The sequence below is a fragment of the Mytilus trossulus genome, chromosome 4 (assembly GCF_036588685.1).
Source record: "Mytilus trossulus isolate FHL-02 chromosome 4, PNRI_Mtr1.1.1.hap1, whole genome shotgun sequence".
Taxonomy (NCBI): domain Eukaryota; kingdom Metazoa; phylum Mollusca; class Bivalvia; order Mytilida; family Mytilidae; genus Mytilus; species Mytilus trossulus.
The window spans coordinates 78,734,705-78,760,690 of record NC_086376.1 but is presented as its reverse complement, the minus strand read 5'-3'; the positions used below and the strand labels follow the sequence as shown (position 1 = coordinate 78,760,690).

General features: G+C 30.6%; 1 protein-coding gene across 2 annotated transcripts; it reads right to left on the bottom strand.

Annotated features, from left to right (window-relative positions):
* Positions 1 to 5,200: 5,200 nt before the first annotated feature.
* On the bottom strand, positions 5,201 to 25,320 carry LOC134716052 (dual specificity mitogen-activated protein kinase kinase 1-like). Of its 2 annotated transcripts, none has more exons than XM_063578757.1 (11): positions 25,015 to 25,320; positions 21,639 to 21,870; positions 21,113 to 21,259; positions 18,722 to 18,799; positions 17,741 to 17,792; positions 16,863 to 16,987; positions 16,119 to 16,308; positions 15,103 to 15,188; positions 10,097 to 10,158; positions 8,454 to 8,499; positions 5,201 to 7,150 (listed from the first exon to the last, which is right to left on the bottom strand). In XM_063578757.1, exons 1-11 carry the CDS (start codon positions 25,128 to 25,130, stop codon positions 7,052 to 7,054), a joined length of 1,233 nt encoding a protein of 410 aa, XP_063434827.1. In that variant the 5' UTR covers positions 25,131 to 25,320; the 3' UTR covers positions 5,201 to 7,051. The 2 variants fall into 2 exon arrangements, with proteins under 2 accessions (XP_063434827.1, XP_063434826.1); XM_063578756.1 differs by lacking the exon at positions 15,103 to 15,188 and adding an exon at positions 13,805 to 13,902 and having other exon boundaries at positions 25,015 to 25,319.
* Between the last annotated feature and the right edge of the window lie 666 nt (positions 25,321 to 25,986).

The following is a 25,986-nucleotide window of genomic DNA, read 5'->3' as shown; positions in this document are numbered from 1 at the left end:
AATACCAGCAAGACAATTGACCTTGTGCATTGCCAAAATTAGAACAGTTTGAAAATCAACAAAATGTTTTATTTATTTTTCTGTCTTAAAATTCTACTAAATCAATAAAGCCTGAGCATAAAGAAGTCTTAACTATAAAATTGTAATGTATTTAAAAAAAAAAAGCCTGCTTTGCATGCCCATTCCAACTAGTTTCTTATATCAAGTCATATGTTCTTCTCGCACAAGAACCCTCCTAATGTTGAACCATCTGTCTCTTCCCATCCATAAGACGATGCTTTATTCATAGCGAGATGATCTTTCGCATCATGCCCAAAAGGCGTGGTAGGACTCCAGTTGAAGTATTTCATAAGCTGTCCATTGTCGAACGACCACGTGCCTTCCTTTGCAGAATCGTTTCCCTGGATGTAAACTAAATTTTCGTTGTAGAAATCTGAAATGGAAAATTGTTTTAATTAATTGCTTGCTGTGTAGCTTTTAATAAGACTGTAGAAAATAAGATTGATATATTACCATATATGTGTATAAGGTAGAAATTATCATCATATAACAATCGTCCGGGGCCTTAAGAAAAATGGTGATGCAATAGATATTTCAAAAGATTATGCATACAACTAACACATGAGGGGGGATAGGAGGGGTCCTGATCCCGAAATCCCGGGCTTAAAAAAAACGAAATCCCGAAATCCCGGACTTAAAAACACGAAATACCGAGGTCCCGAAATTCGAATAAATAATTCCCGCATCCCGAAAGGATAAACGCCGAAATACCGAGCTTAAAAACACCCTATCCAGGAGTCCCGATAAAGGTCCTATCCCCTCGCACACATGCTAACTTTTAAAGTCAATAATCATTCCAATCATAAGTACTTGTACATCCAAACATAAGTACTTTTACATCCAAATATAAGTACTTGCACATTCAAACATAAGTACTTGTACATCCACTCATAAGTAATTGTACAAAGTAAAAGAGTCCCGGTATTCGTTTCTCCCTCACTCAAATTTGACATCAGCTAGTGATCTATACACGTGAAACCGAGAAGAAAAAAATAATTCTTTACCCAAATATGTCATCAAATGAGTCTGTTGTAGTTGAGTTTGGACCCTAAGCAGTTGTCCGCCAATGTGATGACAAGTAATGTCAGCTTCATACACAGTTTTAAGATCGTCAAAGTACCGGTAACACAGAGCAGCTTTCCTGTTCTGACTGAAACCATTCTCAGGAGGACAGTCATCTAAAAATTAAATAGCGAGAATGGAGACAAAACACATTCCTATACTAAGAAAATATCATTTTAAACTAGTATTACGCTTGGTAGATTGTTGCTGTTCTCAAACTTGACGAGTGACCAGTTTATTCAAATGGCATTATAATACAGCGTCAAAAGGCATTTTATAATCATGGCAGCGTCAAATGGCATTTTATAATACAGCGTCAAATGGCATTATAATACAGCGTCAAATGCCATTATAATACAGCGTCAAATGACATTATAATACAGCGTCAAATGGCATTATAATACAGCGTCAAATGGCATTATAATACAGCGGTGAAATCTTCTTTTGCGAGTGAATCCAACCATCAGACAATTTGTATGTGACAACTAGATGAATGTTGGAAATTGCCAAATTTGACATCTATGTCTTCTTTCAACAAAATGAATTTTATGGATAATACTGCTTTTATTTAATCTTTTGAGTGACTTAATGTATGACACAAATAGCATTTCTTCATTCTGTATCAACCCCACATGTCTAAGAATGATCAATTACAAGAGAGTTGAAAGTCTTTAAGATACTGGTCAGAGATATCCAAACTCAAATATTTTAAAACATTTTACGATACAGGGTAGGTGATCTAGATTTCAGTTAGTAGTTTTACATCAAATTAAGCTATTACAGTTACTTGAATTTATAAATAGTAAAACTCACTTTCATAAACGTTATAGTACCGCCAACCCATATCATCTTTCCACTTCCCATTGTTAACTGGGGTATTTACACTCATAAGTCGACAATCTGTGGTATTCTGACGGTAGAAATATGCCATACATGCTAAGTTCTGGAGGCAATGGAACGCACATTTTCTTGTACTTTCCGTCTTAAATGTTCCGATAGAATTTTTATCCACGATCTTATTTGTTTGGTTTAAATTCTCCATGGCAAATACCGAACTCATTCCTGGCTGGGACTGGGAACAATAAATGGCCTGGATATACAGAGTTGTCCATAGAATCGTAGTGATAGCCATGATTGCTGTTTTAACTATTGTTAAGTGAAGTAATACTGTAAGACGGCATCAAATGATTTATCTGATTTACATGTAGAGGAATTGAAATATTCACGAATGTTAAATGAAGGGGATACTGCAAATTTTGTTTTAATCGCTCAACACGAAGATGTTATTCCAGCAATTAATTTAAAGCACTCCGAGTTATTGGTTTTTGTGGTACCTAATCATTATTTTCCAATACAAAGCGAATTTTAATTCTTATACTGCACTCTAATCATCTTTTAACTTTTAGTCCTCATTTTAATTACAACCAATATACATCGTTGCAAAGATAAACCTTTTACGATCTTTTATTATTACTTGCATTTAAAATGTGGTTGGTTTTGTATTTAGGGTCGTTTCTTTTTATTTAGTTTCCGTAAATTTTTTACCAATAATTTCATGTAGATTTTGAAAGATATACTATGCATATTGGACATCCCTTTTAAACATTTAACATTTAATGTAGATTCAAGGTTTGAATTGTTTTACATTTGTCATTTCAGTGCCTATAGTTTTCTATGTTGTACAGGTTTCCTTGGTGTTGACCTATAGCAGTCAACTTCTACAACATACCACATCTACATAATTTTGAATTATTAATAATTTGAGCCTCCAATAAATTGAATGTCAATTTCGTTTTGGAAACTGCGAAATTTCTTGTCAAGTATTACCATGTTAGTTCTTTGGAGAGCTAAATACATTTGTAGAATTTTGTTTTAAACACATCAGTTCGTTTTACACATTGCACACCTGGATCTTAATGCATTTTCAGCTATGGCCACCCTACAACATCATATATATTAATGACTTTTTTGTTGATCTGGAACTGCTGATATTTTTTTATGAAGTTTCTCTCTTTAACAGTTTCTGCCAAATATATATATATTCATGGCTTAAATCTCTTTTTCGTTGATCTTGAACTACTGATATTTGTTGATGAAGTTTCTCTGTATTACAGTTTCTGCCCCATACACAGAAATGGGTAAATGTCTTCATTCAAGGTCATTTACAGTAATGAACTGACAATTCAGCCTTTTGGCCAATTTGTTGATTATGTCCTGCAATTCAATTTTACTGTTAACATTTTCTTTCTTATTCACTGTTATTTCAGAAACAATTTTGATAGTAATGGACAGTACATTTTAAACATTTCTGCACTGTCAGACTTTCTCTATCTACAGCTGTTTTAAAAAATAATCAGCAAACTTCCATTTACCTTATGTATAATAAAGAAGATGCGGTATGATTGCCAATGAGATATCTCTCCACAAGAGACCAAATGACACAGAAATTAACAACTATAGGTCACTGTGCAGCTTTCAACAATAAACAAAGCCCATATCATGTTTATATTTTTAGCCATGTTCGCAATGTCGGTTGTCAGACAGGACCAGTTGACACAAGAAATAGACTAGATACCTAAATGATGGATGTGGCCAATTTGCCAAATTACTGACCAACTCAAATTGAATAGTCATTACGATGGATTACAAACTAGTTTGTATCCTTTGTCAGGATAGAGAAACAGCTACTGTAAATTCAGAAATTATTGCAAGGTTGTAATAAATGCAAATAATGCAACTGGGTAAGTATTGCAATTATAAGAATTCACAATCTGGTATCAGATATATATATAAAATTGAGAAAGGAAATGGTGAATGTGTCAAAGCGACAACAACCAGACCAAAGAACAGACAACAGCGGAAGGCCACCAATGGGTATATATATATATATCTGTATGCAGATTTTCAGGAAATCTCAATAATTAATCTCGCATTTTTTGTCCTTTCTTAATAAATCAGAAATATAAATGCACACAATAATTTCTGAATTTACAGTATATAGATATGATCTGGAAGACAGAGAAGCCACACAAAAAAAAACAGGTCCCCTCATTTAGTATTATGGATAACTGTATAAATGAAGCAATGTAAATAGCACTATATATTTTTATTTGTGATAAATAATAGCATATAAATTCTATGCTTTATAAATTCAACATCTTAGAAACATACTTAACATGAAATAACAAAAATGCAAGCATTTAAATTGGCGTGCTTCACAATATTTTTATAGAAAATTATGAAAATTGATGAGCAACTAAAAACATTAAGATATGTAATTTTTTGTTTATCTATGATGAACAATATATATAAATATGAAAATAATGCTGTAGCTAAAATTTTGAATCTATCCACAAGTGGATTTGGAAATGTTATAGTCAAAACTTAAATTATTTACTTCTGAAACATTATAAATAAATCTCCTTCAGCTTGCAATCTTGAGAAGAGACCTTTTTTTATAAACAAAACGAATATAAACATCAAATTCACAAGTTATATAAATATGTATACTGTACATAGTTTTACACTTCATAATAATTACACTAAGATAATATATTTGAATCCTTCAAAAGGAAACATATTGAAAGCAAAATAAAATAAAACAAAATTACTAACATTTGAAAATTCATCCTATCTTCCAAAATCCAAAATGTGATTTTTATTTGTTTTTAAAAATTTGAATTTAAGATATAACATGGTAGATTAAGAGTGAGTGTAATTTCCCCTTTAATATTTTAAGACAGTTTTACTTAATTTTAGACTTTTTATTTTCTTCTCTCACTCTTCCCATGTGTACCCCTTTGTAGTATATGATGATACTGACATCTGTAACAGTTAAATAACTATAATCATAGATGTATAAATCCCTATGATGAATAAAAGAAAGAAAAAAAAAATATCAAAATTAAATGCATTTGAAAGAAGCCCTATAAATGTAACAAGAATTAAGAGACAAAAAACAACATTTTTCTTCACAATACCAAGTCCTTAGCAAAGCATATTCTTCTTATTTGTTGAAATACCGTAACCACTTTAATGAGCAATGAATGAACGAAGATTGTGACCAGGAAAAAAAATAATTCTATTGGTGAAATGACAGAATCTGTTCATCATCGGTCACCTTTCATCATCCTTTAGTTTTGTCATAATGATACAAAACACCTTAAAAGTTTGTCTTTTTAAGTATATTGACCACATGTCAGGACAAACAAAAGATCAAAGAAACCTTTGAAACTGTTACTTATAAATCATAAATTACATTTGGAGGAACAACTCCATCAAATTGATTCCATTTCAAGCATAAATGAAACATAGAATAGGCTCTCATATTTGTCTATCAAATATGGACAATGTTTGACACAGAAAATCACAATATATTTGATGGTTAAGCAGATCTATAAATGATTACTGGTATAATGATGTTATGGCTGAGACAACCTTGGTTTTGAGCTTCATCATACAAAAAGGTGTATAAATGATAATTTTGATGAGTACCATTCTTCTTAAAATGTTGATAATAAGCGTTGAATAAAAGACAAATAAAGTGTGATCATGACAAAGTTAGATATGTCTATGATGGCTGCATAGGTCTGATTTTAAATGTGAATATTGCAATGATTTACTGGTCTGCTTTTTATCCTTATTAATTTTTCATCATTTTTTTTCTGTTGTCATTCACTTGAAAGTGGGATGCCAAGTTAATTGTATATACATTATTAAATAATGACATAAATTTAACTTTTTACCTTCCAAATAACCCCAATATTTTGGCTTAATTGGACATAAATATTGTTTTTAATAAAAGAAAAAAAATATATTCATCTTAATCTGGTCAATCATGTGATCAGAAACTAGTGAAAATAAAATAGTTTACCTACCATGCTCAGTGACAAAACAAGGCAAGCAGATCTTGACTTTTTGCCACAAATCAGGTAAAATAACAAACTTATGACTCACTATGGTTGATTTTTACACTTGAAAGGGTTCATTATTACATTAATACTAATTCCTAAATAAATCACATTTGTACCAGAAAATATACATAGCAATAGTACATATACTATATAGCATTCATTTGCACATATTTGATCACTCAATCGTCATTTGTTTTGCTTTAAAACATCAACACATTATATAATTACCAAGGAAAATGAACCATTGACATATTTTATTTGATATTCCATTGCTTTATAAACACGTAAATATGATTTCAGTTTCACCAAATCAGCAATCTGGGAGTTACAAAAATGTAAAAAAAAAATCAAAAATATTTGTGAACAAAATGGAAGCCATTTCTTCTTACTGATTATTTAGTCAAGAACAGCCTATCTGATTATGCTTGGCACTGTTCAGAAAATGGAACTTGGTTTACATCATATGGCACAGTTGTCATTAAAATTGTTGGAAAATCATCTAAAGTAAGATTGGTCAGGGTAGTATTAAGTCATGCAAGTAAATAAGTTCCCTAGGGAACATAAGGAATGTGTGATATACCCAGAAGTGACAACTTAATTCAACTAGATGCCAATGCAGTACTGAGAGAATGTAGAGGGGAAGTAATCCATAAAATTCTCTGGCCTTGCCCTTTCTATGAAGAAAGAACATATTTTTGTTTAACAGTGGTATGTTTTTCAAAACTAGACAGGTTATTTAATGGAAAAGAAAGAATGTGGCATATCAACTCATAGACATGTTGTATATGTTATCTGTTGAACTGAAAAATTATAAAAGTAACATTGTTTTTTTGTATTTTCTTTTATCATGTCAATGGTCCATAGTCCTTGATATATATACATTTTTTATCAATATATTATAATTTGTAGGATTGGAATAAGAGAAACAGATCTTAGAAAGTGCCCATATAGGGCATGGTCCCAGTGAACTGGGTGATGTTATTACAACCTATACAATAGTAAGACTGTATATATGTTCAGCTTGACTTGGTGTCTGGTTTTATATTCATTACTTTACACACCCAGCTGCCAATATCAACTTCCATCTCTTCTGATTTCTTAACAAAAGGATGGACCTGTAAAAAATGTATACATTAATAAGAGATATTCCATCTTGTGTTAACAAATAGATGTACATGTACCTGTAAAATGATAAAAAAAAAAAAACAAAAAAAAACTTACAACATTGCTTGTAGAAATGTTTCAATACTGTAAACTCCGAAATTATTGCGTGCATTTATTATTGCGATTTTGTCATTTTAAACTGGAATGCGATTTAATTTTTACGATTTTGAGAAAAGTCCAGCTTAATTCAGATAAAATATTACAAAATGCGAGTTTTAATTATTGTGTTTACAACTCTTTCGCATTATTCGCAATAATAAAAACCTCACAATAATTTCTGAATTTACAGTATTGACATATCAAATTTTTAATAACAGAGCATCTTAAAAGCCTCAAACTTGAAGGCCTGCATTGGTTTTTATCTTCACGCTAGCAAAAAAGACCAGATTGTAATTCTCCTGTTGTTTCACAAAAATTGATTCAATTTCATTTATACTCTTCAAATACACTACATAATATTGTGGTGATAATTGTATCTGAGTTCAGTTAATGGTCTTGAGTTCTTTATAGACAGAGTCACCAAGGAGTTTTAGAAGAATAAACTATAAAATTAAAAACTCATGGTAATAGACAACTTTCGAGTTCATCCGTCACCGGAAAAAACTCGTCAATTATACGCGCCTTTATCGCAGTCATCTGTGCGTTTAGGGGCGTTGTCACTTCCTTACAAGGTTGAGCGAGTGGTTGGAAAATTATAATTCTATATTGTACGAATTATTCGGCAAATTGAATTCTAAAAATAGACAATCAACACTGTTGTCATTAGAGAATTGTCAGTAAGTACCTACAGAGCAACCATTATTTCTAGTTTATCCTGCACAAAAACGATCACTAAGACGCTTGATGAACGTAAATAGTGCAGGGATACAGGCGAGCCCCTCTATCTGGTAAATGACGTCATAAAGGCGTGCATAATTGACGAGTTTTTGCCGGTGACGGATGAACTCGAAAGTGGTCTATTACAGAAAGGACATCAGGAAATCACTTTTGTTTCTGAATTATTCCCCCAATAATCCAAAGTTAATGATAAATTATGAAAGATAAACTATGGTTTGTATACAACCTCATGGGTAGAGAGCCAAATTGATTGATTTGAACTGGAAGACACAGATGCATGACATAAAACCAGGTCTTCTCATTATTATAGATGATTCCTGTTTCGTTGAAAGAGATTTTTTTTTAAAACAGTTTTTACAGTGTGCAAATGCTATCATCGTGAAGGAATGACCCTCCGATTTGGTCATTAAAACTCACCATTAATGAAGCTAAATCTGCCCTATCTGATGGGTTCTTCTTTAAACTAAAATAAAAGTAAGATTTTATATACAATGTACTCAATTATCTTTTTTTAAGCATGTTGATCTAAAACAAGTTTGTTTTAAATACTATAAATGAGATGTCAGTATATAAATCATTATGCTGGTGTTCAACTTAAACAAACATGTTATCTCTCAGTATGATAAAGATTTGTTTCTAGTCCACAGAATCAACTGTCACATGTGCCATGATCAAATTTTTGCTTAATAAACAAAATGTATGTTTTCAATAATTTTAAATGACCCTGTTTTCTTACCTCTTGGTAAAATTCAAGGGATTTTAAGATTAGATTATAATTCCTTATTCAAGCTCTTATTTTTTCTTGATCTTGTCTTGCTTTTAACAGTTATTTTATCATTATCTTCTATAGTTCTGATCAAAAGTAACAAAAAATGTGATAATTGTCATTTCCTCGGAATGTACCTTATAGGGAGTCGACCAACAATTTTAGACATATCAACAACTAGTTAGATCTTCCTGCTTATCATTTTTCTTTCTTCAGTGCTTCTTTATTAAATTTTTCTCTTTTTCTAATTTCCAAGATAATGGACAAATTTGAAATAAATAGGAAAACTCTTCTTAAAAAGCAATTACTCCCATTAGAAGTTGCCTGAAAAGTTTTTGTGCTAATGAATAGTAGGTAGATCTCAATATTTTGAGCATTAAACGATTTCTGCCATCAAAGAAACTTTTAACACAGAATGTTTTCTAAATATCTGGATCTTTCCCTTAAATTTTATAATCTGTTTTCATATCACAGTTTAACTTTACAGAATGTTATTAAGGATGTACACCTCTGAGGAGCCAAAAATTTCTAGAATTAAACTTTTTTTCTTACCCTGTTTTTTTGGTTCATATGACTGTAAAAAAATAATTGGTGAAGAAAAAATCATATGGTGGTGCACTTCTTTCTTTGCTACGGCCCTTTGAAAGTACCCAATTTTGATGATTTTCTCATTTTTCATCAGTTTTTACCTATTTTTGGGCTATAATCATGAAAAAATTCACTTTTCCACAATTAAACTTTTTGTCATACTTTCAATAAAGATAAAGGGGACCAATCTGAATAAATTTGAATTACAAAAACTATAGGTAGGTGTTAATATAAGAAAGTTTTATCATATTTTGATGCTTTTTTGTGCCAAATTTACCATGTTGTCAATTTTGTAAATTTGTGATTTTTCTCCGTTTTAAGTACAAATTGCATTTTTTCTTTGTTATAAATGTTTGAAAACATACATATCTAAGAAATTTGAAAAGAAAAAAGGGATGTGCGATGTATATGTTTCTGGTAAAATAATTTTTTGTATCCCTCACCCATTTTCTCGAAATTTTGGCTAAAAATACTGACTTGATTGGTAATAAAATTTGAAAAATTGATTACTCAAAAACTACTCATTGGAAATACCCAATTTTTTCAAATAGTTGAGTTTGATTACAACATTTTTAAAATTCATTCATATTTTCCACTTGTACCACATGTTTTAGACATAATTCCAGAACGAGATTTCATCGAGACTGAACGAGACTGAAATGTCAGAAGAATACATCCTTAAACTTATTACTTAGGTAAAACTTACCACTTATCTACAAAATCTATGGCTTCGTCAGAAAATTTTCCTTTTGGCAATGAGGGAGGTGGCTGTAAAGACAATTATATATTGTTACTATACTAAGACATCTACTATATATTTTTGAATGCAGGAGAATAATGGACAAAGGTTGACCAATTTACAGAGGTTTTTTAGATGATATACAAGATGTTTAACTTGTATTGTATAATTTACATACTGTGGATTAATTCTTATTTGTTGGCTAAAACATTTTGTGATTTTGTGGGTTCATGTAAACCAAAGTGTTTAACAAATTACCGATTTTCTTAAGGCTTGTATGCAGACTTTGGCAAAACCACAAAATCAATTATTTAAGTTTTCCCTCAATCCATCAAAATTGGTACCCATGAAAATAAATGAATCCCCATTTACATGATTTACTACTCCAATGGCACAAACACCAATTACACTTGAACAAAATCAAGTAGCATTTCATAGTTCATTTCAAAAACAGAAATGTAAAAAGATAATTTAGGTTAAAGTAAAAATAAATTCAATAATACAAAATTATGTGCAGTGAAATTTTCTGTGCGATTAGGAAAGGTAGTGAGAAAAAACATTAGGCAATCTAAGATAAAGTTATCTCTTTCTGTTATGCATTAATTTTTGAATTTCAGGCTTATTACATCTAATGCTTCAAGGAGCAGGTTTGATAAGGGCCTTAAATACCAAAGATTTCTAGCAAAAAATCAAGGTTCTTGCCACAAGGGCACAATCAGATCAAAACAATTATTTGTAATGAAATAAACAATTTAAAATTGGAGGATAAATAAGACCATTACAACACTTACACAGCTACTTTGCATAGGTACTATTTCTGTACTAAAAAAAATGCAGTACAGGATATTTACTTTTAATATTTAGTACTATTTTTTTACTTTAAAACTATTGTAATATTTAGGTACCGGTACTTGTAATTTACAGTACTTGATTTGTACTAAATATTTTGGTACAGAAATAATACAACATTCCATGTTTGAAAATCATAACTTTAAGAGATTTGAAATAGAAAAACTTGTAAAATACTGAAAATGTAACGGTAGTAACCAAAAATCTGTAGTACCTATATTTCAAGTACAAATAAAGTACTGTAAAATACAGGTACCTAAATTTTACAATAGTTTTAGAGTAACAAAATAGTACTGAATTTTAAAAGTAGATTTCCAGTACTAAAAATTTTTAATACAGAAATAGTACCTATGCAAAAGTAGCTGTGTAGCCCTTAAAAAAGAAATATAATTTTTTATTATTCAGATTAAAATGTACAAATGGACACAAAAGGTGCTCCAAATTCATTGTGATATAATAAATATTACAAATTATAAAAGAAAAATTTCTATAAACCATTAAACTTTGTTATCTATCACCAATAGTATTTCCTGATCCAAAATAAAGAATTAGGATGCTCTATACATCAGTACAAGCAACTTATATATGTTTTATACTTCTTACAACAAAGTACCTTTTATACTGCCTTTTATCCTCTTTTCTTATGATTTCTATATGATTTACACTACCTCTTATAGCTATAAATTATTTCTATTATTTCTGTAGTTTGAGGGAAAATGTTTCACTTTCCATTTAATTTCATAGTTACTTTTACCTTAAAAAACTGAAAAAGTTTTTCATACACAAGATGATTGTAATAGTGTTTATGAACCACAAGCTTCCCTTTTAAAGCCAGTACTAAAATACAGAGGGGTGATTCTTTCAAGATGGCTATTTGGTTACAAAGATTATGTCGTATCATATTTTGTATTGTTATATTACATATGTGACAACCATTACTATATCAAATTATACAAAACAACAAAATATTTAGAACAGAACACAAATGGGGAGAACAAATAAACTAAAAGGATAATTAGAGAGAATAAATACAGTAACACTGAATGGTGATAGATCTCCAGACAGACATATATGAAAATAAGGAGCTGTAATAATGAGACAACTATCCAGCACGAACCAAAGGACAGTGATGCCAACAACTGCAGATAATCGTACGACCTTTAACAATGAGCAATACACATACTATAATAGTCAACTATTAAAGGACACAAAATGACAAAATGTGTAATCCATACAACCAGATTTATACTTGAAATAAAAGGCAAACAATTATGGCAGATAGCTATCAATGACAACAACTGGATTACTGTTCATGCCCCTTGTTGGCCCTTTATCTGACAGTCAGAATTTCTTTGTATGATACTTTCAAGTAATATTGATTTTCATTTCCATCAATCAACCCATTTCATAATTTCTATGAATCATGACAATATTCCAAAGAAATTGGAAAATGGTCACTCTATGACAATGTGCTGTGCAGATGCATAAGATATCCTACTTTACTTAATTCAGCAATAATGTATTTTGGTATTTCTTTTTCTGCCATCATGGAAATTGAGCGTTCTCATAAATTTAAACCTTCAATGGACATGAATTGGAAGTTGGTCTTGTCAGTTATACAGTTTTAATGTACATTTGATGTTATAAGATAAATAATAAATTAAAAGAATAACATGTAACAATTAATTAAGAAGAGCTTATCCATTTTATTTTTGAAGTGTGACTTTTGAGCATTTAATTACCTGTTAACTACAATGGTCACTTACCTTTTTCAAGCAAAGTTTTGCTCTGCCTTTATAATTATCCACAACTTCAGTGTTGCAATAGTAACATAAAACATGTTCTAATGGATCTACTTAATAGAGGTATGTTAGGAGCATGGATGACATTGAGAATTTATAATCTTGACCTCTATTCCAACAAAATGCCAAATATACAAAGCAATGTATATAGAGCTGCTTTATACAAATAAACCAGTACAAATGACAAAGAAAAGAACAAAATGACCTTGCAAAAGTATCAAGATAGACATGACAATAAACATTACCAGTAAAAATCTTTCTATAAAAAAGATATGGTATGAGACAACTATTCACCAAAGATCAAAGGACAAGAATGTGAAGAACAAGGTGTTATTACATTGCTTTCAAACAAGAGCTATATAACAGCCCAACAGAAAAAATGTGAAACAATTCTAAAGAGGACCAATAGCATGATGTTTGCTAATTACATTGAAGAAAAATAAATCAGTAATCTTTTTGTCCAAAACACTTCAGTAAATATAAATTCTGCATTTTATTTTATTCCCTTCTTCTCCTATATTGTTTAAAATGAAAACAGATGGACAACAGCCTAGAAATTAATAAGATTAAACAATACTGAAAGATTCCCACCTAAATATTCAGTCATTTTTAAAAACACCATCTTCAGAAAACTAATTCTAAAAGACTACAAAACTGTGAATTTCTCCATTATATATTTGCCATTTCTCTCACACTGTTAATTTCGTTACTATGATGCTCAGCTTCAGTTTTTGTATCATCCAGAAAACTTTATATAGTGAAAGTAACTGCTGATTGGTCATCCATTCATATCTGTAGATAAAACATTTTAGGAAGGGTTTAACTAACTAAAAGGGTAACTATCATCAAATGAACTCGGAAATGTAAAACAAAACAGAAATTTCTATGGTTGCATGTTGACAAAAAAAAGAATTCAAGCGACATAACTAAAATGAAAACAGAGGCCAAAGCAACATGAACATAATTACACCTTGTTAGCACTAGTCCGCTGCTACTCTATCGGTTACCGTTAGTCTTAACATACCTCATTTACTATGTATTCTAAAAGCTCAAATATGGCCATTGGCCGAGGCCCATCACTGCCAGGCGGTGTGGGGAAGTTAAAACTATTTCGGTTTGTTCCTAAAATGCATAGAATGAAAAACACAAAAATAAAACAAAAAATAAGAACATGTATGATAACAAAAAACTGTTTACTAAAAGCAGATAGTTATTAGTAGATTGTAAAGCAAACATCCAATCATCAAAGCGCCATAAACACTGATTTCAATATAGACGATGCAAAGAGTTATCTCCCCTGAAAGAAACAACAAAATAGTGCATGCTGGGATCAGATTTGGGAAATAATAATTTACAAATTGTAGCAATTCAGTAATGTAGACTTGTTTTTATCCGATAAAAATAATTACATCCAAATTTTCAAAATGTTTTGGTAAAATAAAAATTGTATAATTTGATATTGAAGTCATTGACCCCAGCACTAAATATAAACACCCTGGAAATAATGTTTAAAAATAAATTATACAAATGAATTTACAATATATAGACATAAAATAAAGTGTACTCCTTAGTCTTAATCTTATATTTCTGCTGTAAAAAATGAGATGAATGGCATCTAAGATTGTAAATGAATTACTTTTTTTTCAAACATTTTTTTTTCTTTCTTCACTTTAACTTAATATTCCTCAATAAAATATATCTTTTTAGATTTATAAAAAACATTTTCATTAAATAAAAATTTTAAGATTTGAAAAATAGAAATTCAACAAAAGATAACCTGTTAAAAGTATGTTGAGACAACTCACTGTTTTAAAAAATAGTTAAAAGGATCTCTAATTCAAAATGCTTTTATTTTCATAGAAATTAAAATTTAACATTTAATTTTAACCATATATCCATAGTTATAATAATAAACAAGGTGATTCTGCAAAATAAAACAAATAATATAATAAATAAACAAAATAAAACAGCAACAATAAAATAATAATTGTCAGAAATAAACCATAAATATATATATATTGAATAAATATAAAGGTAATGTAATATTTGAACTCAGAGGCAAAAACCTAATTCAAAGTGATAAAATAAAACTTAATTCAAAGTGATAAATTAAAAACTTAATTCAACCAAATATTTACAAAAAAATATTAAAAGAATGTATACTGTCTCTTAATTCAGGCAAATATTTTCATAAATTAATAAATTAAAATAAAGAGTTCAAAACTGACATTTTTACCTCTGTGAACAAAAACAAAATGGCCGACATATATAATTGGATGTTAAACAAGGGAGATAACTCACACAGCCTGTGGACATGTTTACCTCATTTACAATATATTCTAGTAGTTCAAATATTGCCATAGGTAATGGACCTTCACCTGTTACGACCTGAAAATCTCCTGGACAAGCTGAAAGTCACCATAATGTTACACCATAATTAATATACTTAAAAGTGTCATCTATATTGCTTATTTTTCTTAAAATAACATTACTGTAATATATTAAAACTTTCTTTGTCTAGTTTAGAGTTATCTAAAAGATATAAAGTAATAAAATACTAAATCATATTAACTGTTGTCAGAGATATATTTCCAACATCAAAATCAAAACCCTAAAATATGTTGACACAGTTATGTCTCCCCTGTATAAAACAAAAACAAAAAATTGTACAATTTTTTATGTTCACCAGAAATGACATGCCAAGTCTAACTTTCAGGACACTAAATACACAAACAATATGTGTTTGACCCATTAATGAATTGGTTGCTTTAATTGACAAATCACCCATATAACAATTTTAACCACATTCAACTTATCCCATGCTTCTCCTTACTCGGAGTGCTTTCCAAAGATTATAGCATCAGGGTGTTCCAAGGCTGTTATATTTTAATCCCAATGCTATTAAACATCAATTAATTACTATTTCTATTTTCAATGGTATTGATATAAGATGTTATTGGAATGTGTTTGCTATGCTGCTTTCCAAACTTCTTATATCTCATGACAGACATTAGAAGCAAGATACGATACACAGTGCATAACTTAAGTAAGTCAATGTATAATGGTTTCCACAATTTCTCAAAAAATCAACCATGTCATACGAGCAGTTTTTGGGGAATTCTTTAATCATGTTTAGAAATCTTGGTTTACCATTAACATTTTACAAACATTTGACCAATATTATGATTTGAGGTATTATTCTTTAACAGTAAATGTTTTCTTTTTTTGTAATAGCAGTTTATTAAACTTATGAAAACTGATAAATGACATTTTACAGTGACCTTTTAGACATACAATTCCTTTCACCATTTCAAAGAATTGATGTCTGTGAGACCTACCTACTAATGGTTTTCCTGTTTTTGTTGCCTCTAAATGTTCCTCCATGGCTTTATCACCAAATATACTGGCCAAGTCCTTAGAATCAGGGGGTGGGATAGGATAACGCCCTATAGCCATTTCTACTATGGACAAACCCATACTCCATATATCAGATTGTACTGAGTAGTGTGTGCCTTGTAATCTCTCTGGCTGTTAAAATAAAAAAATATAGTATCTGTGAGAAGGCTTTTAGATTATATTCAATTTTTATTATTTTGGAATTGAATAAAAATAAATTATTTCAGGAAAAAGGTTCAATTATTTGATGGCCAAATCAACTGATGATAAATCTGTAGAAGGTATGCTTTGAATTACTAGTCAAAAAATAGAATATTCATGTGAGAAGACAAAGCATAGAGCGATGGTTTGCATCAAGGTGATTTACAGAAAGAAAGTAAAATTTAACTATTGTTGTCTACTATTACAAATTTTTTGAACATATTGAAATCAGTTTATAACAGTAGTTTTTAAAATTTGTTTTTCAAGGTATCTTTTTTTTATCTACAAGTCAAAAATTGTATTTGAGAAAAAAATTGAAAAAAAAAATCAATGATATCCAAGATTTATGAAATTTTCTTGTTTTCAAATTTGAAACATTTTCAATCATGATATTTGGAACCCAAGTTTATTCTTTTTTTTTATGAAATTAGCTTACTTCTAATGCAATTAACTGAAAGTTATAGACAATGAGTATTTCCACTTACAGACATATAAGATCTTGTTCCTACAAATGAATTAGCCATGGAATCTATCAACTGTCCACTTACACCAAAATCACAAATCTTTATTTCTCCTCTACCATTTACTAGAATATTAGATGGTTTAACATCTGGAATAGAAAGCAAAATGAAACATAGCTAGTGATCTATTCATAGCAATATCTATCTTTTGATTCAAGGTCTATCCTAAATATTAACACATTCAATGGTTGTCAAATTTTTCTTTACATCATATTTGCTTTTATTGTACATAAAATCAGGCTGTGTTTTTTTTTGTCCTTTTACAGCTTACTATGAGAAATTGGTAATGTTTCATTGACCTTTAGTTGTTACTATTTTAGCTGTTTGGTCTATAATGGAGAGTGATCTCATGATCAATCATACCAGTATTATTTATATTAACATATATGCTTGTGTTTCCTATACTTAGAAAAAGGATGAATGCCCTCAGGTAAAGATTTAAGAAAAAAATCCAGGACAATGTTTGATACACATTCTGATGCTCTTGTCTTGAAATCAACATAGTGTCCCAAGTCAGGAGCCTGTATGAAATTCAGTGGTTGTCGTTTGTTTTTCGTTCACTTTTTGTACATAAATTTGGCTGTTAGTTTTTTGGTTTGAATTGTTCTACATTGTCATTGCAGGGCCCTTTATAACTGACTATGCGGTATGGGCTTTGCTCATTGTTGAAGGCCGTACGGTGACCTATAGTTGTTAACTTCTGTGTCATTTGGTAGCCTGTGGTGAGTTGTCTCATTGGCAATCATACCAAATCTTCTTTTTTCATATATAGTTGCTAGAGGATCGAGACAAGATTGAACTATTACTCATCTATCATTCAAAAAGAAATGTAAAGGTCATACCTCTATGCATAATTTGATGCTTTTCTCTAAGATATGTTAGACCTTTTAAAACCTGAAAGCAAAAAAACGTATAAATATATGAATGATTAGAAAAAACTGATTCATTTATCTGTTTGGTCAGTATTTCATCAACTGCTCACTTATTTGAATATTTTGGCTAGTGCCTCAATATCTATTCTTTCTCATTGTTTAATTTGTTGATTTTTTCTGAATCCTTTGTTTTATGCCCTTTGTACAATGTTACAATTTATTATCTTTCTGGATCAACCAAAAGAAGCTTTTTATGTTTCAACTAGTATAATGTTTTGTGCAATGCAAAAGCGTTAAGCTTATAGTTCTTATGTCAGAGTCATGACCTATGTACATTTTTGTAACAGATATACAGCTATACAAAAACTTTCATTTCAAGGGTAACTGAAAATTCCTTTTAAAATAGAAAATCTGTGAGTCATCCATGGACTACCACTATGTGTGTTGTCTGCAATGTCAAAAATAACACAAGCAGAAAAGGCTGAGGTATTGTGTTGGTATGAGCAACTTTGATCAAAATTATAAATATATGAAGTGCAGAACTTTCATGAAGAATCTGTGCATGTGCGGTTGCTTTCTATCAATCTGTGTTCAAGGAATTACAGATTAAGACAGTGAGACACAGACAATGCAGACAACATGGACAAAGATGCAAAAAGAAGGAATTCATTCCTATGTGTTTATGTTCATAAAATATGGTCAGTTGCACTGACATGGAAACCTGAGGGAAAGAGGAAAGTCCCCAAACCACCTGAAGATGGACTGTAGAGACTAAAAGAACATCACTTGGATGGAACAGCTGGACTACAGCAAGAACAGCAGTTGAAGACCGTGTAAAATGGAAAGAATGTATCAGGGCCTTAAATGCCAACCAGCATGAAGAGGATAGAGGTTCATGTTCACAACTTTTAAAACAGACCCAGTGACACAATAAATATAATAAAATCTTACAGCTACTGTTACTTTTCCAAGTATAGGTTCTGGTATTCTACCAGCTTTCTTTAATATCAAATCTAATGAACCACCATCCTAAAACATAGAATTAGTTTATTGCTAAAATGATAAATAACTAGTTTGTAAAAAATACATTGCATGCATTTAATAATACAAAATGAAATATATCCCTACAAAAGCTACTTCTTGGATCTGTATGTAGAACTTAAGATAACCAATCAAGCATTAGATATCAGGCATGCAAATCCAAATATTTTATAATTAATGGTGTAAGTTTACTCATACACCACAGTAGATGATTTCAATACAAGCATAAGTACGAAATAAAAAATCTGTCTTTTTTAGTATATAAAATTACTGAGCTGTATATATTACAGGCCTGGGGCCATTACATTGCAATGTAATGCATTATATTACAATTACTTTGTGATTCTTCCATTACAATTACAATTACATTTTTTCTCACATGTAATGCACTACATTACAATTACTTTGCCTGTGTAATGCATTACATTACACATTACTTTTTCAATATAAAAACAAAAATCATTTCAAAAACAGAGGTATATGTACATATGTATACAGTGTTAGGTAAATAGACTTCAAATACTGGTTAATTAATATGTCCATTGCACTTTATCATCATAAGTGGTTTAAATGTGATGCCATTAAGAGAACAGCGATCAGTTCTTTTTTCACCTTTCAGGAGCTTATGTGTGGGAAATGGCTAAATACTTGATAGCTGTATTAGCCAAAGAAGAAAGGCACACTGAATTTGACTTCCATTATTCCAGTGCATTGATTGAAATTTCTTCACATGGCTCAGACAAGTAGATGTCAACATCATGTACTGCACCATACCTGTGTCTATATCCTTTGATTGAGTAGTAGGAGCATGAAACTGAAAAAGTCACTTTCAAGTTTCTTAGGTTGTGGTAAAAAGTAAATAAATTATCATATAATTTTGTTTCTAACATTGATCATTTAATCATTAAGACTTCATTAAGGATTTCAAAGGGATATAATAAATGTGTCATTAAAGGATTATCTTGTTAAATGCCTAAGAATTCTGCGAGGACAAATATAAGTTGAGAAGATTTGATTGCAATAAAAACATTGTGATAATAATTAGGTGAAATAACAACACAGACAGGACCCTAACCACATTGAAATACATGTAAGGTGTGTATAGAATAATGAAATTTTCATCTTCATATCTTTTTCATTGATCTATATAGTTTCGTTTGATAATTTTTTTTATTAAATGATATGAGCAAATAAACCCTAATACGGATAAATCAGCATGTGCAATACTAAAAACGTTCCACTGTTGAATAAATCAAGATTTAATATTGCTCTTCGAACAGGGCCAATACGGAAAAAACCGGGCCAATACAGAAAAAAGCGGGGAAAAAAGCCGTATTAGCCCTAGGGCTAATACAGGACGTTCACTTCCGGTTTTCAATTTTCTTACGCCATTACTTAACTTTGGAAGTATCGTTATGCATAAAAACATTTGTATAATATTTTTTAAATTAAAGTCTTAAAATAAACAGGTTAAATGATGTGCAATGTTTTGTAACGTCTTAAAGTTTTGAAACAGAAAAAATAGGGCCAATACAGAAAAAAGCGGGGAAAAAAGCTGTATTGGCCCATGGGCTAATACGGGACGTTCACTTCCAGGTTTTTAATTCTCTTATAATCATTTAATAAAAGTGTTATGAACTGGCTGTTTCTGTATTGGCACTGGTATAGATTCTCGGTCAGCTGTATTGGCCCTCGACCCTACGGGTCTCAAGGCCAATACAGCAAACCTTGAATCTATACCAGTGCCAATACAGAAACAGACAGTTAATAACACTATATTATAAGATTTTTCACAGACCACCAAACATCAAAATATTCCCATATCATATGAAACAAATATCGGAAACCAAGATCAAAGACTTGATATTTTTTACCATTTTATATTTCTTACCTTCATGACCTTAATGTGTGTTTTAAAGATTGATGTAGTTTATTTAATACAGAAATTAACTGTGACAAAAATGTTATGCCATACTTTCTTTTGTTTTTGTTAATATTTTATTTTTATTATACAATTTATTCTTCAATTTTATATATTTTACCAATTTGTAATGAAAAGTAATGTACTGTAATGGAGGCATTACATCAATTTTTAACTAAAGTAATCATTACATTACATGTAATTGTAATGCAGAAAATGTGCATTACAAATTACTTTGCATTACAACCAAATAAAGTAATATTACAATGCATTACAATTACAAATTACCATTACCCCAGGCCTGATATATTACTATAGCTATATGTGCATTGATGTCTTTCTGAAATCTAAAATCTCTCTAGATAACCCCAGAAACTTACCATATATTCCATACAAATACTGATTTCTCCATCACTGTAAAATGCACCATAGAAACCAACAATAAATGGTGAATTACACTCATGTAAAACTTTTAGCTCTCGAATTATTTGTATTCTAACTGCTGGCTTGATTTCTAGATGAATTAACTACAAGAAAACATAATTCAATATCATTAAATACTGCTATATAATTTTCTTCATTTTTGCTGGTTTCACATTTTTTAATACTTGTACATACCAGTAATAAGGTATAGCCTTTTAATAGGTAGATGTTGTTACATACCTACGACACGAACCCTAAATCTTATGGGATAAATAAACAAAATCTAAATATATAGAATTGTTAGTTCATTATCAGATTTAAAACCAACATTAGAAATCCATAAATATTGACAAAAAGTATTCAGACTAACAGATGTCAAATTTGGGATCTAACCAATGCCTTAGAATGAGGGTCAACTAGTACCTTTGAACAACAATTTGTCATAATAATCAGCTTTCAATGGATTTTAACACACAGCCTTACCTTTCTAGCCATTATTAAGCTTGATGGGATGTGTCTAACTTTAAGTACTACTCCTCCATTTCCAGCCCCTAATTCTCCAAGTTTGTCAAAGTCATCAGGAGTTAATTCCCCTACTTGTTGTTTCTGGGTAAGAAACATTTCTAATCTCTCTCTTTGCTGTGTGTTTATATCAAGTTCTTTAAGCTTTAAAGCAAGTGCTTCCATACTTGCTGTACCTGTGTTTGTTGGTTTCCTTTAAAAAAAACATTTACATTAATATAATCATGATGATAAAATTCACTGATTAGAAGATAAGAAGAATTTGGTGCATAATAATAATATTGTATAAGTTATAAATAGAAACAAATACCTTTTGTAATGCTGTGTAATCTCCTCTACAATACATCATTTGTACAATCATGAAAATGTCGAAATGGTACGGAATTGCTGATATAAATATGTCGTCTATTTTGGGGAAGAAAGTTAACAGAACATTCAGACCACACAACCGATACAGTCTATATACACAACCTGACAACTTATTGTATTATTCTTTCCACGATGCAAGAGGACAACACATGTTGGCAGAATAATTTTAACAAACATTTTCACAACAAAAACATTTTATTTTATTTTAATTTCTTTTATAGTTTATTTACATACTTACAATGAACTTTCACTTTCACTTTCAGTACGTTGCTATTAATAACGTTACTTACCATTGTAACATTGTGACGTTTTAATTTTAACAACCTGATTGTGTACTTCAACATGATTTTATGTATTGTTTTTATCCTGATGACGGTGCCCTAGGCACCGAAACATGTCGATCAATAAATTTCTGCAGCAGTCCCTAAAGTGTTGTTGTTATAAGACTCTCTACATTTTATGTTTTGTATCCACTTTAAGGACTCTACCGTAGTACAGACTCACCAGGCGTTGGTTCACTTTCGTTTGTTATTAATCATGAAAATAGATTTATAAATTTGCAAATACATTTGTATTTCAAATATACAATTGTTATTCTATTCCCTTATTCAGACATATATAGGGCCTGGCAGAATGACAACCACAGACCCGTGCTTTTTTGGACCTTATGAAAATATTTTTTCCTTTTATGCCATTTTTTATTCTGTAAAACATGAGGTACAAAAACATGAAGAAAACTGTTTTGTAAGATCATAAGCACTATTATTTCAGTTAATTTCTTTTAATGTTTAGAAAATTTAGATAATGATACATTTTTGTTGTCTTAACTGTTAAATAAAATACATTTCAAGTCTGTGAATATTTTTCATGTTTTTTTAACAACATATGAGGTCCACTTTGGTAGTCCAAATTGAACACATTGTGCGATCATTTATATGCAATCCATCTTTTAGTATTCTCATTCAAATTTCCTTGGTCATGTGGATTTATCCACAAAATCATAATGTCATTTTTTTTAACTTACAATGTACCTGCTTTAATAAATTATTTTCAAGTTATAACATACTTACAATGTAATATTATTTATAAATCTAGTTTAAAAGTCACCAATATGTGATAAAATTAAAATTTCAGGTGTCATTTGTGTTACCCCTATTGTTGTGGTGTTAAATGCATTCGTATAATATAATATATCTAAAAATAGCAACAATCAACATTCAATCTATTTAAGCGTGGATCAGTTTGTGAAAATAAACTGATACAGTTACTGAATTAAATTTATATAAATGTCTAAGAATATAACTTAAACACGCTTATTAATACAGTAAAAGTTCTATTAGATTTTAAATAAAAAAACACAATATTTCGCTAATTAGTGCTTCATCAGGCGTGTGCATCTCTCAAGGTGAAATCAGATGCATGACTAAAAATATTTTTGTAGCTTAATCTTATCAAGATTTGAGCAAAAGTGTAACATATTTATTGATGTTGCATAAAATATGTTTGTAGCTACAACTACATGAAGTTGGAATAAAAGATTAACACATTTATAGATGGTCAATTAATTGTATGAATTTCTATAAATTTAATTTGTCTGATTTCAAGATAGTTATGGTTTTTATTTGCTTTTAAATCTTTTTTCGTCTACGAAGACATTACCTGTAAATCTGAAAATTTAATTTATTGTCATGTTCAATGTCATGTTTGTCAGGAAATTTATATCGGCCAAATAGGGAGCAGTGTAACAGAAAGAGTGCATATTCATAGACAACAGATACAGCAGCCACAATACAGAAAAATCCCCCTTAGCAAACATTTAGACAAATTTGGCGGGGGATTTTTTTTAAATATTCCCATTTTTTAAAATGAATAATGGATGTGACATTACACCAGAAGTCAAGGAAAAACATTTTATTTTAAAATTTAAATCATGATTGATTGCCAAATATGTATTTTCTATTGTGTAATTCTAACGTCCTTCAAACGCTTTGAGTACACACCTGTGGTAAAATATGAATATATTGCATTGGCTGTTCCGATCGTACTCCCACGTCATATGTTTTTTTATGAATGAAGTACCCGACGTCATAGAATGATGACGTTATAATTTAAGCATTTTACGGGAAAATACACGCTTTTGATACCGAAAATCATCACAAGGAAACGTAAAACAAACGATGCTAAAATGTGGTATAAGCCCATTTTTTATATACATAGAAGACGTATAAGTAAGTTATCATTAAAATTCATCCAAATCTATCTAAATAAGTTTTGTAAATAGTTTGAGCATGTCACTTATTCTGTTTGCTCCGTTCTTTTACGCCAATCTAAAAGTGCGTTAATTTATGGGAACGGCAAATAATGGGCTCCACCTAGAGCGCTTCGATCCAAAAAAATTGCCGTATTTGTCCTATTAGAATCGAAAATAATTCATGGGGGCTATGAATTATTTCTTAATCATGACGTTCCGTTCTTATATTATATAGACTAAATGTAATACAATTCATCTCCCTTTATATACTCAACGACAACTATGACGTTATATAACATACCTACCGTTATATAGTTATGTTAATCATGTCTAGTTTCACCTAAAAATTGTTATTCAAACATGAAAGTACTAGTGAATTAAAACTATTCCTACTGGAAATGTTGGATTTATTAGTAATCTATCTATATATATATATCTACACGGTAGGCTGTGCCATGGAAGTCAGTTTTAATCGGTGGAGACAAACCTAGCACATGTACATGTCATGCATGTAGAGAACAACAACCTTTGGCAAGAAAACTGTTTTTTTCTGGTCAAATAAGCTCTCAGACAAACACCCCTAGATTCCAGTGGAATGTCGAGACAAGAAAGGGATCATTGTACATGAACTACTTAGTGTTAAGATTATGAAAAGAAACTATGTAACAAAATATAATGTTTCTTGAGTTGAGTAACAGGTTAAGCAAATAAACATACTCAGCATCAACGGTTGGCACCGCAACCGGAGGAGGCGGTGTCGGTGCCGGCACTGCAACTGGTGGCATGCCATCGCCCGATGTTGACGGAAGTCGAAGCCCTTTCTTGTTTGGCATATTTTAAATGTTTGCAAATATGGTTTACAGTTTAAATAAGCTAAAGTGGTCAATAAGCTCAGAAATCAAATGCATTTATATTGCCCATTGATAATGTCTATTTGTAATGCGTGAATATCAGATCTGTCAGTCCGATCGATTCAATAATAATTTCTTGACAGGAAGTTACGCACGAGCACCTGCTATAGTATTTCACAGTCACATCCACGTTCAAACAAAGTCATCAGTGAATCATTTATTTTACCACTTTTATGACTAATCTTACGCGCACTCCAGATGACTATTTAAAGCAATCTAATGTGTTCTTAAAAATACATGCATCCATGCTAATTTGCCATGTATTGAAAGGAAGCAAAATTTCGCCCCACTGCCAAATCGACCCACTTTTCCACAACTTCGTTTAACTTTCAACCAACTCGCCCCTTTCTCGTTTACCAACTCAGGGTTCTACTAAAATGCGCCCGGGAGCGCCCGGGTGAAGAAAAGGCGCCCGTGGAAAAGAAAAAGCGCACGGAGAAGAAAAAATAGCGCCCGGGGAAAAGAAAAAGCGCCCGGGAAAAATATAAAAAATATTTTATTGGCATGAGACAATTTTGTGTCTTTGAAATAAGTTATGAACATTGTTTGGTTTTTTTAATTTTAGACAAGTATTTTGCAAATTCAGATAATAGACATTTGTAATAAAGCACAAAAACAAGTATGAATGTTTCAATTTTAACAATAATATATGAATACTGTTTCGAGAGACAAATAATACTGGATCACAGTTTATGCGGAAGATTTATAAAATGTATGACATCAAAAGACATGTTTTTAAAAAACGATATCAACATGAAAAATGTATAAAAAAAACTTG

What these genes read in the sequence shown, in the direction of transcription:
- LOC134716052 (XM_063578756.1), bottom strand. Translation starts at nt 25,130, where the DNA reads ATGCCAAACAAGAAAGGGCTTCGACTTCCGTCAACATCGGGCGATGGC. An exon ending in GTATTTGTATGGAATATATG is followed by an intron (nt 18,800 to 21,112) that starts GTAAGTTTCTGG and finishes TCTATGTTTTAG; the next exon opens with GATGGTGGTTCATTAGATTT. An exon ending in CAGATTTAGCTTCATTAATG is followed by an intron (nt 7,151 to 8,453) that starts GTGAGTTTTAAT and finishes CATTTTTTACAG; the next exon opens with GTCCATCCTTTTGTTAAGAA.